General features: G+C 39.4%; 1 protein-coding gene and 1 long non-coding RNA gene across 2 annotated transcripts in view; one reads left to right on the forward strand and one right to left on the reverse strand.

Annotated features, from left to right (window-relative positions):
• On the reverse strand, window positions 1–11,955 carry LOC105357177 (uncharacterized). Its single transcript, XM_078942679.1, has 8 exons — window positions 11,858–11,955; window positions 10,312–10,617; window positions 8,770–9,045; window positions 7,361–7,675; window positions 2,754–2,891; window positions 1,248–2,613; window positions 861–1,142; window positions 1–775 (listed from the first exon to the last, which is right to left on the reverse strand). The coding sequence occupies exons 1-6, from the start codon at window positions 11,904–11,906 to the stop codon at window positions 2,576–2,578; spliced, it is 1,122 nt and encodes a 373-aa protein (XP_078798805.1). The 5' UTR covers window positions 11,907–11,955; the 3' UTR covers window positions 1–775; window positions 861–1,142; window positions 1,248–2,575.
• The window catches only part of LOC111947064 (uncharacterized), a 27,822-nt gene continuing 17,103 nt past the window's right edge, over window positions 6,691–17,409 (forward strand). Inside the window, exons 1-4 of the long non-coding RNA XR_013654031.1 lie at window positions 6,691–6,753; window positions 6,880–7,127; window positions 7,420–7,618; window positions 8,955–9,008. This is a non-coding gene — a long non-coding RNA (uncharacterized LOC111947064). The remainder of the gene's footprint in view (window positions 6,754–6,879; window positions 7,128–7,419; window positions 7,619–8,954; window positions 9,009–17,409) is intronic.

Below are 17,409 nucleotides of genomic sequence, written 5' to 3' on the forward strand. Positions count from 1 at the left end.
CAATGACCAAAAGGATTTTTTAATTTAAAACTGTGTTCTTGTGTTTATCTGTGATCATTTTACAAGAAAAGAAACGTGACTTTAAAAAGTTTTTTTTTTTTTTCAATATATTGAGACTTAACAAAAAGAGCAGAAATCTTCATCATCAGTCTATTCCCTTCATAGCATTGAGGTAATTCGCTGTGCTGCTGTCTGCTGTCTCAGAAAAAAACTCCACTTATTAAGTTTCTGTTGACATGATCTTCTGGAACAGAAAAGAGATTTTAGGATAAACTTCATTATTTTTTGCATGTTCTCATTTTATCCATTACTATGTTTTTTGGGGATTTGGAATGTTCCCATGAAAGTTCGTCCAGTTGAACCTTTTAAGATCCTTCTTCTATAAAATGTCATCTCCATCAAAACATTAAACTGCATTCCCACCAATTATGCAGTTATTGAGCAGGTTCCTTGCAGCCAAAACCCGATCTGAGCAAATAAAGCTGAATAAATGAAACTATAATAAAATAAAATAAATGAACATGGAGAAGAAAACATCTGCACTCATATAAAGTAAAATAAAGTAAAAATAAACATTTCTTTTCTAGTTTTTGTTGTTATTGTTGTTCTAAGAGGAGAGTTCTCTTCTTCACAGGGCGTCCTCCTCACCATCCACTGTTCTTCTTCCTGGTTCTCCTCCTGTACATGTAGACCAGAGCAGCAACCACACCCACAAACATCAACACCACCTTCATCACAGCTCCAACGATGATGATGATGTTGTGACCAGAAAGATCTGCAGACAAAAGATTTACCAACATCAACTAAATATCTGTGTATGGATTATACTTTGTAAATAAAATAATATAAAACATTTTCACCTGGAAAGTCCAGAACATAGACAGCATCTATCTTCACTTCATCATCTTCAACAAACTTGCAGGTGAATCTTCTGTTGTTTTCAGTCGTATGTTTCACAGTCAGAACAGAATCACAGTTTCTCCGTCCTCCAACCTCCAACTCAGCTTTTTCACCAATCAGCTCATTTCCTGTTTCATTCTCCCACAAGATGCTGCTGCGCTGACAGGAAACTTGGTCATCAATGCTAATGAGAGAACAATGTAGTTTGACATTTCCATGAAGATCTGGTGGAGATGGAGAGACTGAAACAAAGACAATAAATGTGAGATACTCAGAAAAAAGGAAACAAAATACTAGCTGCAGTGTTTCTTGACAGTGTTGGCAAATAGATGAGGTCAAATACTCACTGCTCAAGATACTTAGGTAAATAAAAGCAGGACATTGAGATTGAATACAGACATAAAGTCCAGCATCTTCAGCGCTGATGTTTCTCATCAGCAGAGAGTTTCTGCTCACACTCAGCCTGGAAGCTCCAGCAGAACTCTGAACAACTTCTCCTCTTATGACAACATTTCCAGCTGTATTCATATCTTTTTGGTACAAGCAGTTCACTTCAGAGAATGACCGAGAAGATGAATTAGCACAGTAAGGCAAAAGTACTTGATCTCCAGCTCTAGCAAACAAATGTAAAGTTTCTCCACTGATGCCTGCAAGAGAGAAATAACACAGTGAGGAAAGCTGAACAAACACTTGTAGGTCTTCTAATTTCTACGTCCATTTTCAGTATAGTCACTATTAAAATACATTCTTGGACTTTTTATGCTTGTGGTGATTAAAGTTTTAACACAACCTTTATTTAGTTATTGTGCTTTTCACTTAATCAGAACATTAAAAGAATTAAGATAAAATAAACTCATTGGATTCCTGATAATTAGTGGATTTGATGGATCTATTTCCTTGTAATTTTTTTTTTTTTTTTTTACAATAATCTATTTTTAAATCTGGCCCAAATCTTTGTTCTTGAAATTCAGACATTTAGGTATCCATACTTTTCTTTAAAATGCAACATTTAAAGCAAAAACACCTTTATCATACGTTTTATAAGATAAGTTAACATTTTTTATTGTCTGGAGACTTCTGTAAGATGAAATCTTGAAAGAAAAATTATTTTTTTATTTACCTTTAAACTGAAGTATAAAAATAATCATTAGTTCCAGAAAAGGCATTGTGAATTGAAGGTATTTGCTTCCCTCTAAACTTCTGCTTTTAAGGCTTCATTTCCTCTTTATTGCTGAAAGAACTGAGTTTCTTTTGGCTCCACCCACTTTTGGATTGCATCACATTTGTGACTCTTTGTCACACTTAAGAAAAAAACTTGCTAAAAATAAATATTAAAGATTAACACGACAAAGAGTGTTGCCTTTAAGTTCTACTTTCTTTATTTTACATCATTTATGATTAACAGTTTGGTGTCAATACACAATTGTTTGTTTTGTTTTTGTTTAATTTGGTTTTTTTAGCCACTGAGCAAACAGGTAAGAGCTGAGGGCATCTTGTGTTCCTGTTACAATAGGCAACTCATGAAGCTAACAGAATAAACTAAACTAAAAAAAATCAAATAAATGAACATAGAGAAGAAATTATTTGCACTCATATAAAGAAAAATAAAGTAAAAATAAACATTTCTTTTCTAGTTTTTGTTGTTATCGTTGTTCTAAGAGGAGAGTTCTCTTCTTCACAGGGCGTCCTCCTCACCATCCACTGTTCTTCTTCCTGAGGAGACAGATTTTTTGATGAATAAGCCGCTTTTTAAATTCTAAAAGTGCAAGTATTGTCTAACATCAACTGTTTCAGCAACAGAGAGGACATTCACTCCCATCAGAAGATGAAGAAGAGTAAAAGAGTGAAAGTACTTGTTCTAGTTCTCTCGTCCTCGTTCTCTTTGGTTCTCCTCCTGTACATGTAGACCAGAGCAGCAACCACACCCACAAACATCAACACCACCTTCATCACGGCTCCAACGATGATGATGAAGTTGTGACCAGAAAGATCTGGAGACAAAGGTTTTACCAACATCAACTAAAATTATTTAGCTATAAAAACTCATGAACTTGATTCACTATTTTTTCAGTGGTAGAACCCAAAGTGTTAAACATGAAGACTTGTGTTCAAACTTTGTGAGTGTCCACAAAGGGGTGCCAACAGGGCTCAGTATTAGGGCCACTTTAATTTATAATGTGTATTAACCCTCCTGTTATGTTGCAGGTCAAATTGACCCGTTTTAAAGTTTGAACATGTGGGAAAAATAGTTAAAAGTATTTTTTTAGCATGAAATTTCTTCTGCTTGCCTTAATTACTGTAATCAATATATATTATAAAAATAGTTCATCTCACATATTTGTAACCACCCGCATGTTTATATGACATAGATACTGTTCGGGTCAATTTGACCCTGCAGTCAAACTGGAGGTACAAGGATGTCTTATTATTATTAGTAGTAGTATTCCTTTATTTGCAGTTGTGAGACCTGTTTCACCCCAATCACACACATAGACACACACACGCACACACACACACACAGGTTTATAGGTGTTATGACTTTTGCCAGGACCCATTTTACATTAAGTTTTACATTTTACAAAATGAGCAGCAGAAGCAGAAAGATGACAGTCCAGAAGGCTCTGGTAGTCCTCACTAATCATAATCAGAAGAGGACTATCTTGAGATAAATTCTGATTCTTATGATTCTGATTTTGAACCAGATTAGGGAATTGCTATTCCTGTTCCTCCAAGCAAGACATCTATATCAAAGAATGGTGAAGTACATTGGTCTTCATCCCCAAATGTGCGTCAGACACACCTGTCTGCAGAAAACATAATAAAGACAGTGCCAGGGCCCACTAGGATGGCAGTGACTCATGTGACCATGTAAATTCAATTCAATTCAATTCAATTCAATTCAATTCAATTCAATTCAATTCAGTTCAATTTTATTTGTGTAGCCCAAATTCACAACAACAGTCATCTCGATGGGCTTCATTCGTAATTGAAAAAGTAAAACATAAAATCAAAAGCATCATGGATACATAGAATTCAATAGGAAAATACTAAGTTGAACTAACAAACTAACTAAACTAAACTGGCATCCCTGCCTTTGTGGTAAGGAAACTCCCCCCAAAAAAAGGATTCCGGAAAAAACGAAGCAACCTCAGGGGTGTACACATGAAGGAGGGATCCTCCCCCAGGACGGGCAGGCGATTTACCAGAATTAATAGAGAAGAATTAGCTTATCTAACTCTACAACTACATATTTAAAGTCCAGCAGACGAGCTTCATCCAGACGGAGTTAGGGGGACGGCCGGGGGGGCGCGAGACGAGCCAGAGACAGAATCCAGGTCAAGACAATCATGACCTGTGCTTTGTGCAAAACTAATTTGCACAAAGCACAGTATGATGACTTGTCACTCTTGTGCTGTGTAAATGTACAGACACACACACAACTTCATATTGCAATTGCTTGTCTGTTGAATTGTGATTTTGTTTTTTTCTGGTTCACAGTGCATGTATGTAAAACAAAATTTCAAGATTATTTTTCAATTTTATGTAAAACGATTGTATTTTATACGTTAGTCTTTCAAAAGTAATACATTGGTGAAAATGTTTGAACAAGTATATTTTTAAGAAAAACAAGTGGATTCATTAATAATTATACCATGGTCCGGGTGAATGCTCGATTCTACGACGGAGTTTTAGGGCCACGGTGAGGAAAAAAAATTCTGGCCAACGTGACGAGATTAAAGTCGTCATGTCGACTTTAATCTCGTCATGACGAGAAAAAACTCGACACAAAGTTTCGAGAAAAAAGTCGTCGTGTCGAGATAAAAGTCGAAATAAAGTTTCGAGATTAAAGTCGCAATGTTGCGCGCGAGCAGTGAAGCTGAGTCTTTCAGGAGTATTCAGTGTTATGGCTGTTAGTGATCTAGTGGCTTTGTATTTAAGAGTTTACGACAGTTTTATGGCCACCAAAAAAAAGTAACTTCATTAGGAGATAAAACTCGTAAATTTACGGGAAAAAATTCATAGATTAACAAGGAGAAAACACCGAAGTTGTCTGTTTATCGGAGCCTAGCTTGAAGATGAAATACGTGGAGCCTTTTGTGAAGCTTTATTTCCGGATTATAGGTTTAAAACAAAGAGATTCTGAGTCTTTTGGCGACTCAGAATCAGATTTTTTTCCGTGTAGCAGTCTTTCTGGGGTTCGGTGTCAGTAAAGCGGACTTTAATATGTAAAATAAGGAGCTCAGAGACACGTTTGGGTGTAGAGGACCGCTGCAGCCTTTATTCTCCTTTTCATTCACATAACCTGAAGTTCATCTGTCACATTACGTCATGAATCTGTCATCCAAACACCAATGCGGAAGTAAACAGTGTTACATACGCCCCCTCCTGCAGATGAAGCGTCCCGTTTGATCATTAAAAAACAAAAATGAATGAAAATGGTCTGTTATATTAGTATTACAACGTTGAAAAGGGCTAAAAGTGCTTCTCCTCCTCAGACGGAAGCATCACACAAACGTAGAGATCTTGTCTTTGGTGGAGGAAGAAAGGATTCAAGCAAACAGCTGCAGGGACACCGATGGCTTCATCGGGCTGCAGTGATCCTGCAAACCAACAATCAATAAATAAAACTTTAATGAATCGTAAATCAATCAAATGAGCCTCCAGACATTTGGAACATTATCAATAATCATTCAGCTCACCTGTTCAACAAAGTTTAGTCGGTCTGCTCTGCTGCTGCATGGCGTTCACCTGCTGCTCTGCATGCTCACTTCCACAATAATCTCGTAAATTTACGAGTTTTTTTCTCTCGCGCGCAACATTGCGACTTTAATCCCGATACTTTATTTCGACTTTTATCTCGACAAGACGAGTTTTTTCTCGAAACTTTGTGTCGAGTTTTTTCTCGTCATGGCGAGATTAAAGTCGACATGACGACTTTAATCTCGGCACGTTGGGCAGAATTTTTTGTCCTCACCGTGGCCCTAAAACTCCGTCGTACGATTCTGTTTGGCTGCTGGGTGTCCATTAAAACCTGATAACCGCATGGTGAAAAAATAAGTTCCGGTCACCTAGCTTAAATGTTTCGTATCACTGCGCCGGCTTCTTTAAAACAACCTTTTGTGTCATCATTTGGACAAAAACAAGGAGGTAAGAGGTGAACTTTCTCTCTGAACTGATGCTTTATTCAACCCATCGGAAAGATCATCATATACATGTCGCCGAATCTTGACTGCAGCGGCGCTGCGGCGTGACCCGGACTATTTGTGATGTGATGCGGCGCGATGCTTTGCGTCGGACGGTTCAGGCTTCCACGGCGTGCGTTAAAAAGTAGTAACGCACACTTCGTCTGCCATTAACCCTTACTTGAACCACTACCTGTTAGAGGTAGACCATTTCACTAAGTTTTGAGAGAATCATTAGTAATGGAGTTAGTAATGAAATATTCAAACTGCTTGTTAGGACTTTTTGGGTTTCAGACCCTTTTAATTAATAAAACATGCACCGAGTCAAATTGACCCAGGAACATCATCTCTGTTCTTTACAAATGAACATAACAGGAGGGTTAATAACATGGACCAAAATGTGTCAGAAGCCTGTACAGATCTTTATGCTTGTCAGAAGTAAGAGCTCTTTCTCCCCCTCTGGCCACCAGCGGGAACTGTCTCCAGAGTTCTGACCACACCACAACTCCCAGAAACCCCAGTGCTCACTTCCTGGATGGCGCACAGCTGACTCTCATCCATTCATCAAGCACAGCGTACTTAAGCACTTCACAGAGTGAAGCTCATTGTGAAGTATTGCTTGTACCACTCTGGTGGCATTACCAAACGGGGTATTTGGACTGTCCCAGTGGTGGGTAAGGCCCAACAACACCTGTGCCACCTGAGAAAACTAAATCTCCAGGCAGCTGATGGTGAACTTTTACAACTGTGCCATCAGCAGTGTTCTGACATACAGATTTTTTCTGTGGTTTTACAGTTGCACAAAGGCTGATCAGCAGAGACTCCAACGGGTGGTGAAAACAGCAGAAAAAATCATTGGGACCTCTCTGGGAGACGAGTATCCTCTACACCACCCGCTGTCTAGAGCGTCCACAACATCCTGAGTGACCAGCACCATCCAACTGTTTGAATCGCCTGCAGCTTCTATCTGACCCTGCTTACATTATGGTTCATGTATCAGACTTGGTGCCTTTTTAAATTTAGTTCTGATAATTTCAAACACCTGTAAGTAAATGACTTACTTTCTTTAGACACCCCATTTTAATAAAAACCTTGTTTCACTGATACACATTTGTGCTTTTTGTTTCGTACGTTAACCACGATTAAACAGTTCATCGCTGATTTGATTGACTTTATAGATTTCGCCAGGTGAAACAATCACATTTAGGTGTTTTGTAAACTGACTCAATGTAATTGGGGGAGATGGTGTTTGCGTTTTTCTAAGTTCAGATACTCACTTCCCAAAATGTCGAGATAAATATCTGCATCAAATTCATCTTTATCCTTAAACCAACAGGTGTATTCTCCAGCGTCTTTATCATTGATGTTTCTGATGAGCAAAGAGCAATTACTGCTCAAACTCAGCCTGGAAGCTCGAGCTGAACTCTGATCAACCTTCCCTCTGCGAACTTGAAGTTCTACTGCAGCGTCCACATCTCTGCTGTACACCCAGTTAACATCAGAGCATGAGGAAGAGGAGGAATTGGCTCTACAAGGTAAAATGGCGTCATCTCCTGCTCTTCTGTGGAGATGTTCAGTTTCTCCACTGATGCCTGCAGGAGAGAAAAGAACAAACTGAGAAAACAAATGTGCAAAAACAAACACCTTATTTTTATTTAAACATTTAGTTTTGAAAACACACAAAAATGGATTAATCTGCATGCACACATAGTTCTTACACTGTATGACAATTTATATCATACTAATGTACAGTGGCTAGTTATGTCAAAGCTCATCTTTCACTGTCGCTGTTTCTCGATTTTATCAGTGCAATTTTGAATACATTTTTTTTTAAAGTGCACTGCGTTCTGCAACCCGATTGGCTGGAGAACTTGTCAATCAATCTCTTCTATCCAGTGTGCAGCTCTCCAGATCTTCATAAATCTGTGATTAGATCTTTGTTTTCATTCTAAAATACTGGACTTATTCTTTTTAGTCAAGAGAGAACAGTCTGAAACTGTTCCTGTCTGTTTGAGAAAAGTGTATAAATTCATGGTTTACATCACAACCAGGTTACCAAACAAGCAAAACTGTATTTTGGTCACAGTGAATGGGGCTTTCTCAGCACAATCTATCCATCCATCCATTTTCTAAACCTTCTGAAATCCTGTTCAAGTTCAGTTTCGCTGGAGCCCAAGCTACTGATGGGTGAAGGTGGTGTTGATCCTAACCAGTATATCATTCCATCCCAGCACAGAGAAACATCTGTTCATCTTATAAACCTGCTGAATCTTTTTGGGGAAGTCATAGGACTCCAGCTAGTGTTCGGGGAAGGCGGGGCACACCTTGGACAGGTCACCAGTCTTTTCCAGGGCCACACAAACACTGACATTTACATCTGGGGTGAATTTAGAATCTTTAATTAACCCACGAAGCATGTTTATAGACTGGAGGCCGTAGTGCCATGAGAGCTAACCACTATCCACCATGAAGCCCAGATACTAAGAAGTCCATCATCACTTTTAAAATTCATCGACCTATCATAACACAAACAAGTTGAATTCTACAATGACACACATAACAGACGGAGACAAAAGTGCTTGATATTTTGTCATTTCTTTTTTTGAATAAGAAAAAAATTGGGTGTCTAGCTTCTTCCATTAAAGCAAATAAATCGTAAAAACTCCTAATATTAGTCATTTCTTACCTGTGAAGGGTGGTTGGTAGATCACATTAATCTTTTCTTTGTTGTCCGTAAAAAGTATGCAGGTGTATCTTATGTTGTTTTTACTTGGATGTTTCGCTGCCAGAAAAGAGAGACATTCTTTCTGTCCTCTGAACTCAAACTCCACACCTTTACTAAACACCACCATTCCTCTCTTATTTTTCCAGAAGAAGCTGCTCTGCTGACAGAGAACTTCATATCCACTCAGGGAGCACTGTAAGGTGACTATTCCATTATCATCTGGTAAAGAGGAGGTAACTGAAAGAAAAGAAAACCAATTCACTCAAGTAAAGACTTCTTGATTTCACCATAAACAACACTTCTATAATGTGACACATTTGAGCGGAAAATGGTAAACTAAATAGACTTCAACTAAGTGAGACCATTCACATGGACATAAAACTATTAATTAAAACAAAATAATACATTACATTTATAGTCTGATGTTTATCATTCGAGGATGGTAGTTATGAGTCTGTTTAATGATTAATGAGTAATAATGAGATTTCTCCCCAAAAATATTGATAGTTCCCGCCATGAATAGACAGATCCCTATCCCTAATATTTCATTGTTTTACGTCACACACCGACTCTGCCTTCTCTAGAATAAACCAAAGACTAGGCCAAGATTTCCTGATGATCAGGTCAATAGCTGCAGTCACATGTGCAAAATGTCTTTTATCGGATGAAAGATCAGATTAGAATAGAGCTGTGTACATGGGGCTTGAAAAACATTAGCAGATTATATCAAACATTTACATACGCCGCCCTTCGATCAGAATAAATCAAATCTAAAATACTGGAAACGGCCATTGAAGAAGTAATAGCAAGTTTAGTTGTAAACAAAGCTGTGGCTTAGAGGGACATAATCTTCTAAACCTGCTTTTATTATTAGTTATTGCCTGTTTGCTCAGTCCTGTTCGCGCTCTGAAGCTTTCTCTGGAGCACCACACCATCTTCACATGATGTAAAATCCAGCGCAGTAAAATGCACCACGATCGGATCAACAATCAGCATAAACCACCTTTCTCAATCGGAAAGAAACTTTGATCTAAATGAGTCTGATCGGGCCAGAGTATTCTGAATGGTGTGTTTACATGACACATTTTTTTTCTGATCAGGCATTTATTCTGATTACTTTCGTCCATATAAATGCAGCTAACTATGATGATGACTGTTAATTTGCATATATTTGGTTGTAATATGTTTTTGGACCATTAGGTGGCCTTAAAACCCTTTACTTTCTCTAAAATGTATGTAGCCTCCAGCACTCCATTATTTTAAATAAATTTACCACCGGGTTACATGTACTTTTTCTAAAATGTACTCTCTCCAAAACTGCGCCTGCGTGAATTCAAATTTTTCTAATTGTCAATATTCAAAAATTACTCAAAGGGAATTGAGTTTCAAGCATGTGAACATCTCAGCTCTTCAAAAAACATGTAGGTACTTTACTGTTTGTTTCAGAGATAATTAGGAATTTTCAACTTTACGGTGTAAGAGATTAGAATAAAAGATACTCACTACCCAGGATATTTAAATCGACACTTAAATCTGGTTTTGTCTTGTGGTGACAGGTGTAAATTCCAGCGTCCTCATCAGTAATGTTCCTGATGAGCAGAGAGCAGTTCCTGCTCACACTCAGCCTTGAAGCTCCAGCTGAACCCCGTTCCAAATTTCCTCCATAAACTAGCTTAGTTGCAGAATTTGGATTTCTTCTGTGCAGCCAGTTTATTTTGGAGCAAAGATGAGTTGAAAAGTTAGTTTCACAGGATAGAATCACATCCTCTCCAAGCCTTTTGTAAAGATGTTCAGTTTGTCCCCCAATGCCTAAAGGAAAAAAAAAAAAAAAACACCAGAACATGTTATTGTTGAGTTAAATTGACCAAATTTCCATAAACACAATTATTAATGCCCGTAAGAGTTCTTTTCCTCACATTTTCGCTTAATTTGTAAAAGCAAACTTTGAATATTTATGTATTTTTTTATTATAATAATTATAAATCCGGAGGTAATGAAATAAAAAAAGCTTTTTTGTAGCAGTGACCCAGATAAGTGCTATAAACCACAAGCTCCACCTTCTCATTCATTTGAATAAGAAGGTGTGTCCAAACTTTTGGTCTCTACTGTACGTCTTTGTTTTCTGGAATCTCCGATGTTGCTCACCATTTTTGATGCACCTCTAATGCTATCTTGGGTGTGTAAAGGGCTGTAAGCTATAGGGAGAGAGTGCAAAGGAACAATGGGAAGCAGGGACAGGCTTACTCCACCTACTTCCACCCAAATCTCTGAGGCAAATTTCTAATGAACACTGCTGTCCAGCAGAAAATTTGCCCTAAAAAATAAAAGTTTAAAACTGCATAATGCAGTACTGCATAAGACTGGGAACACTTCGACGATAGAGGAATAGTTGATTGGAGTTCACTACAGCATGAAAACGTTGCAGTCTATTCAGGAGACCCAAGATCAGAAATGAACTAAAGGTGAACAAAAACAATTTTTTCATCCTATTTGGGGGCATGTTTCAGCCACCCATGTCCCCAATACAATAGTACTATAACAGTGGTTAAAATTGTTCTTTGATTGAAGTACTTTGGTCCGCTTGATTGGCTCCTGGTATTTTTTCCAAGCAAAGGAAACCAAACTTTTCACTAATTTAAGGTGTAAAATTGGTCGGCATATCACACCTAATAAAGTTAAGTCTGCAGATTTTAGAGGATCCCAGAAAGACAAATCAAAGGATGGCAAACCCAGGACCAAAGTAAAAGACTATTGCTGAAGCAAGTTTTTGTTAAACACTAGGAAGGAAGAAAATAGAAGGGAGAGTCAAGAGTGCATTGTAGGAAACTTCAGGATCTGATGGACAAAAGTAAAGTGGTCAATAGGAACTTAGCACTGAGATGAGACTGTGGACTAGCAGGGACTGTACTGTAGAACAAACAGAGCAGTCAAAAAGGCCACCAGCTTGATTCAGGTATAAATTCAATAATGGAGGACACGTGAAACATAGAGTGAGGATCAACAATCAAAATGCATTTGTTTGGAGGAAAGAAAAAAAGTAATTCTTTACCTTTAGCTTGGAGCAGAAGCATAATCAATACTTGCAGTTGTACAGACATTCTGTCTTTGGAGACTTTTGTTACAAATGTTTCAATTTCCTCTTTTATGGTGATGAAATAGTAGAAAATACCTCAACTCCACCTAAACTGCAGCTGTTTCACAAAGTCATTACCAACAACTAAAAAAAAACATCTACAAAAAAAAAACTTTTTCTTTCTTTCTACGACTTCATTAGGTGATAAAAACAAACATTTAGGTTTAGTAAAATAAAAAAGGTGGTTTATGTTTTTCAAAGAATTTGTTTTTTTCCATAACATCAACATGTCACAAGAACAGAACTGTTTTTTAGCAGGTTTCCTGTTACCTAACAGTTCTTTAGTTGTGGGTATATCATGGGTTTGAACATTTGGAGTTTTCACTCCATAAATAACTCAAACTGACTGTGACTCACTTTATGTTCTGTCACACAATTGTACCCTTAAAGCAAGTCATCATTGTGTCTACACAACAGTCTAAAAACATGAAACAAAGCCACAATAAAATATGATTACAATAATCTGATTTAGTGCAGAAGCCTTGTTTATGCAAACTCCAAGCAAAAAAAAAAGCCAAATGGAAATAAGCAAATACAAAACGTAACACACATCTGTTGTAATAAAGAGGGGCATTGCAAGGTTTAATCAAAACTGGAGAAGATTGAGGGGTAAAAAAGTTCTCAAAACTCTCATGAGCTAATAGAAATATTTGACGATTGTGTTCTTTTTTAAATTCCGAAACATTACGATAGAATAGGAAGGAATGAAAACATTTTCTTTCCTAAATATGCTTTAACTCAATATAATATAATTTTGTTAATGACTTAAAAGGCTCAGAATGTGAACCTAAAAGAGTGAGAGTCAGCGATGGGTAGTAAAAAGCAGATGTACCACACGGTTAAATGTGTTGTTGTTGTATTATGTCACACAGCCTAAATGTTTGGCTGTCTGAACTGCATGCGGGCTTGAAAGTGCAGCGATCGCTCTGCTCCCTGAGGCTGTAGACGGACTCTGTCAAAAGATTCACTTTCTTAATGACATTTCAAAAGTCGGGAGACTTCAAGGAATTGTCTTTTATTATAAAGTTGATTCAAGCTGTAAATTTGTTCAGTGCAATTTCTGGTAACAGGCTAAAAAAACACCAGAAAGTAATTCCACAAATACTGAGAATAAGAGACTAAGTGCTGCATTTATGTAATTACACACATATTAAATAATGTGACAGGAGGTCATCGTGTCAAGTTATAGTATTTTAATTAAAGCATGAGTGAAGAACCAATTAAAATTGTTTAGATATTAGTGAATATAAATATTGCATTTAATTAGCTGTATGTAATGCTCAAATTTAGTTTAGATTAATTAAGTAAATGTTTAAAGGGTCTATATGATTGAAAATCTTTTGAGTTTTTTTGTGTATAAAAATAGTAATTCTTTATAAGTAAAAAACAAAGCGGTATTTTGATCCATCTCCTCTAAAAACCTGCATTCTGATCACCAGCTCCTCCCAATGAGGTGAGAGCGCCAGTTTGAGAGTTGTGCTGCAGAGGGCGCCATTTGACACTGAAATTGACACCTTCAGAAAACGAGAACAGGCGCTCAAGTATTCATATTACTGAAAGTAAATACTAAATGATTTTATTTCCCCCAGACCGCACATATCAAAAGCCATCACTGGCCACTTCCAAATCTACTCAGATTAACATACCCAACTGATCCTACCCATGTCCTGCAATTTTGCTGAAAATATGAAAAGGCCTTTATTTAAATCAAACCACAGATGTGTCACACACTAAACAGATTTGATCTGTAACCAGGTACACACACAACATGGAAATAAAAGAGGGCTTTCTTCAGGTGTGTTATCCCTATCAGGAGAAACAAAATAAATCAATAAATACTTAAAATGCCTCCTAATAGACTACATAAAATCTATTATAAAATCAAATTACTTATTCTCAACTCTTATAGCAGCTGAGATGAAAGATCTGCAGAGCCTCTCAGTTTTGCAGTGAGATAAACCTGTCACTGCAGCTGCTTCTCTGGGAAGTCAAAGTCTTGTGCAGTGGGTGATCTGTGTTGTGGAGGATAGCCTGCATCCTGCTCTTCAGAGACCCACAGTCTCTTGCCCATTTGACACTTGCAGACAGCGCATATTCACCTGTGAGGGCAGGTGTATGTAAGGCTCTAGATGCTTTATTTGATTCTGTCTGACAGTCTGCAGAGCAGCATCTCTGTTTTCACACACGCTGAAGTAAACACTTATTTCACCTCTTCAATTTCTTCTTTTTTGTACACATTCACTCTTATCCCTAAGGTCAGAACCTTTACCTGTGGAGTACAGCCAAACTATTTCTTGCTTCACCTTCTACATTTTGACCAAAGCTCCACAAACCCTTATGGCCTCAACCATAAGCCCACCCACAACCACTGGAGAGGTAAAATCCCTAAACTACTGTTTTTTTCCACACTGGGAAGCACACGTATAAGCCTTATCTTTTTTCAAAAATTGATAGCGAGCCATATAATCCAGGACACCATATGGATTTATTCTGGTTGTGCTTACTGATAATGAAGCGATTTTTCAGAGGTCCACGCCGCTCTGTCAAAATGTCAGTCTGTTTTTTTATGTGTTGTGAACAAGGGCGGCAGGGGTGGGGTTAGGTTTAGGTTTAGGGTTGTAAACACCCTAATATTGCTAACCTGCAGCAGTGTTGGACTGTGTTTTTACGTGTTACTAACAAGGTTTGGAATTAGTGTAGTCATTTTAACATTTGTTTTACTGGCACCACCCCAGAAGTCAGTGAGAGCGTGGACTGTTGAGGCCAGTGAGAGATTGAGAGACTGTTTCCAGACCACGGACTGGGAGACACTCTGCAGCTCTCATGGAGACAACATCCACAGTCTGACCCACTGCATCACTGACTATCACCAGCTTCTGTGTAGTGAACACTGTACCAACTCGGAGGGTGCGGTGTTTCTCCAACAGCAAGCCCTGGGTGACCCCTGAGCTGAGAGCCCTACTGAAGGGGAAGAGGGAGGGCTTTTATTTCAGGGGACAGATAGGAGCAGAATAGAGTTCAGCATGAACTCAAATGCAAAAGGCCAAGAACAGCTACAGGAGGAAGCTGGAGGAGTGACTGGAGAACAACAACGTTCAAGGTGTGTGGAGAGGTCTAAAGACTATCATTGGTCACGGAAAGAGAGCAGGCACGGTGGCATGAAGACCAGGGCTTGGCCAATGAGTTAAATCTGTTCTTAAACAGGTTTGACTCCAGCCCTTCCACCTCCACTTCACACGTCTCCAGTCCAGCAGCGACACCCACCCCCAAGAACTCTCGTCACTGCACACCACCCCCATCCACAGCCGTACCATCTCTGCCCCCCACCTCCGCCCCCCTTCTAATCAGGGGAGGGGAGAACTGAGGCGACTTAAGACAAGGAAAGCTGCAGGTCCAGATGGCATTGGACCTGGGACTGTGCTGACCAGCTCTGTGAGGTGGTCACTTATATCTTCAACCGGAGCCTGAGCCTGGAGACACTCCTGTGGAAGACCTCCTGTGTGGTTCCGGTTTCTAAGATGGCGCACGCTAAGGAGCCAAACCATTACAGACCAGTATCCCTGACCTCCCACTTGATGAAGACCATGGAGAGGCTCATCCTCAGCTACCGTGGTCACCAGTGGTCAGTGGTCAGCACCGTAACGGACCTGCTGCAATTTGCATACAGGCCGAACATCAGGGTGGATGACGCTGTCATCTACCTGCTGCACCGGACACTGACTCACCTGGAGGATGCCGGAACCGCTCTGAGGGTCATGTTCTTTGACTTCTCCAGCGCCTTCAACACCATCCGGCCAGCTCTGCTGAAAGAGAAGCTGGAAGGAGCTGGAGTGGACGGACGACCCCCCTGCATGGACGACCGACTACCTTACCAACAAGCCACAGTATGTGAGGTTACATAACTGTGTGTCGGAGGTTGTCACCTCCAGAACTTCTCTTACGACTCGGCCATTGTTGGCTGTGGGGGGGAGGGGGGGCTGGAGTACAGGTCAGTCATCTCGGACTTTGTGGACTGGTGTGAAAGTAATCACTTGTGCTTGAACACCAGTAAGACAAAGGAGATGGTGATTGACTTCCGGAGGAGAACATCACAATACACACAGGTGAGCATCCAGGGCTTGGACACTGAAGTAGTGGACAGTTTTAAGTACCTGGGTGTTCATCTCAACAATAAAACTAGACTGGACTCACAATACCAATGCCCTGTATGAGAAGGGCCAAAGTCGTCTCCACCTTCTGAGGAGACTGAGGTCCCTTGGAGTGTGTAGGCCTCTTTCAAGGACCTTTTATGACTCTGTGGTAGCCTCTGTTATCCACTACGCCATGGTCTGTAGGGGAGCAGGCAGCACAGACCGGGACAGAAAGAGACTCAACAAGCTGGTCAGGAGGGCCAGTTCTGTCCTGGGCTGTCCACTGGACTTTGTCGATGAAGTGGGTGAAAGGAGGATATTGGCCAAACTAAAATCCATAATGGTCAACACCTCTTACCCACTACTTCAGATAGTAGAGATACTGAGCAGCTTCTTCAGTTGCTGACTGTTACACCCTCCATGTAGGAAGGAACGGTTCTACAGCTCATTCATTCCAACAGCTGTTAGATTTTACAATGTCACAGTTTAAATATGCATGTAGAAAACCGGTTATCATGCATCCAAACCCATCTGACTAAATTGTCCTTTACTTTGTTTTATTTTATTATTACGTATAACATATGTTAAGTCGTAATAATGTATATAGGTGTAGATTATTCTTTTTGTTAAATGTTATTACTTTTGTATTTTTGCACACCTGTGATGATTAGTTTGACAGGTGAGTTCAATTTAAGGAAAAACGGCTAAAGAAACGATGCTTCACAATATCAAGCAGACCTACATTTTCAAGCAATATGGGGGAAAAAAACGTTTTCATACCTTGGACGGGGTATGAAAATCTTGGATATTTTATGAAAACTTAAGCGTGATCCTTGTACTATTCAGAAATTAATGGCTGATTCAGAGCACACACATGTTCATGCAGATAAAGGGAGAATGAGGAATGTTTCTGCCAGACAAATGCATCGGATTTAGAGAGCAGCTGCTAAAATTTCTTTACAAAGCAGCAAGAATTTTTACTGTTATGGAAGGAAACTTCTGGCGCACCGCTGCGAGCCACGTGCGAGCGTGTATAGGCGCATGCTGCGCGCACTTATAAGTCACTGCTGCTCTCTTTTACTGACTTGTTTTTTTTTTTAACCAGCCCTGTTATTTTCCCATTGCTGCCATGTTACTGGCGGAAGGAGGGGAGAACTGCTCTCGCGTTCCGCTGCAGCTCCATGCTCCTCCTTAAACACGCACGCGGTTTCAGCACATATACATCCTCAATCTACAACACAGTGTGGCGAACCGGGGGTTAGCCCCGCCTTAAACCCCTAAGACTCATGGGAAGTGGGGAATCTGAGTGTGAATCTCCACACCACCCACACCTGTGTT

Source organism: Oryzias latipes, chromosome 24 (assembly GCF_053564925.1).
Source record: "Oryzias latipes strain Hd-rR chromosome 24, Olatipes_Hd-rR_3.1".
NCBI classification, from domain to species: Eukaryota; Metazoa; Chordata; class Actinopteri; order Beloniformes; family Adrianichthyidae; genus Oryzias; species Oryzias latipes.

Coding starts and splice junctions, on each gene's coding strand:
- LOC105357177 (XM_078942679.1), bottom strand. CDS start 11,906: ATGTCTGTACAACTGCAAGTATTGATTATGCTTCTGCTCCAAGCTAAA. Junction 9,046..10,311: donor CGATTTAAATATCCTGGGTA/GTGAGTATCTTT, acceptor CTTTTCTTTCAG/TTACCTCCTCTTTACCAGAT. Junction 7,676..8,769: donor CTACCAACCACCCTTCACAG/GTAAGAAATGAC, acceptor TCTCTCCTGCAG/GCATCAGTGGAGAAACTGAA.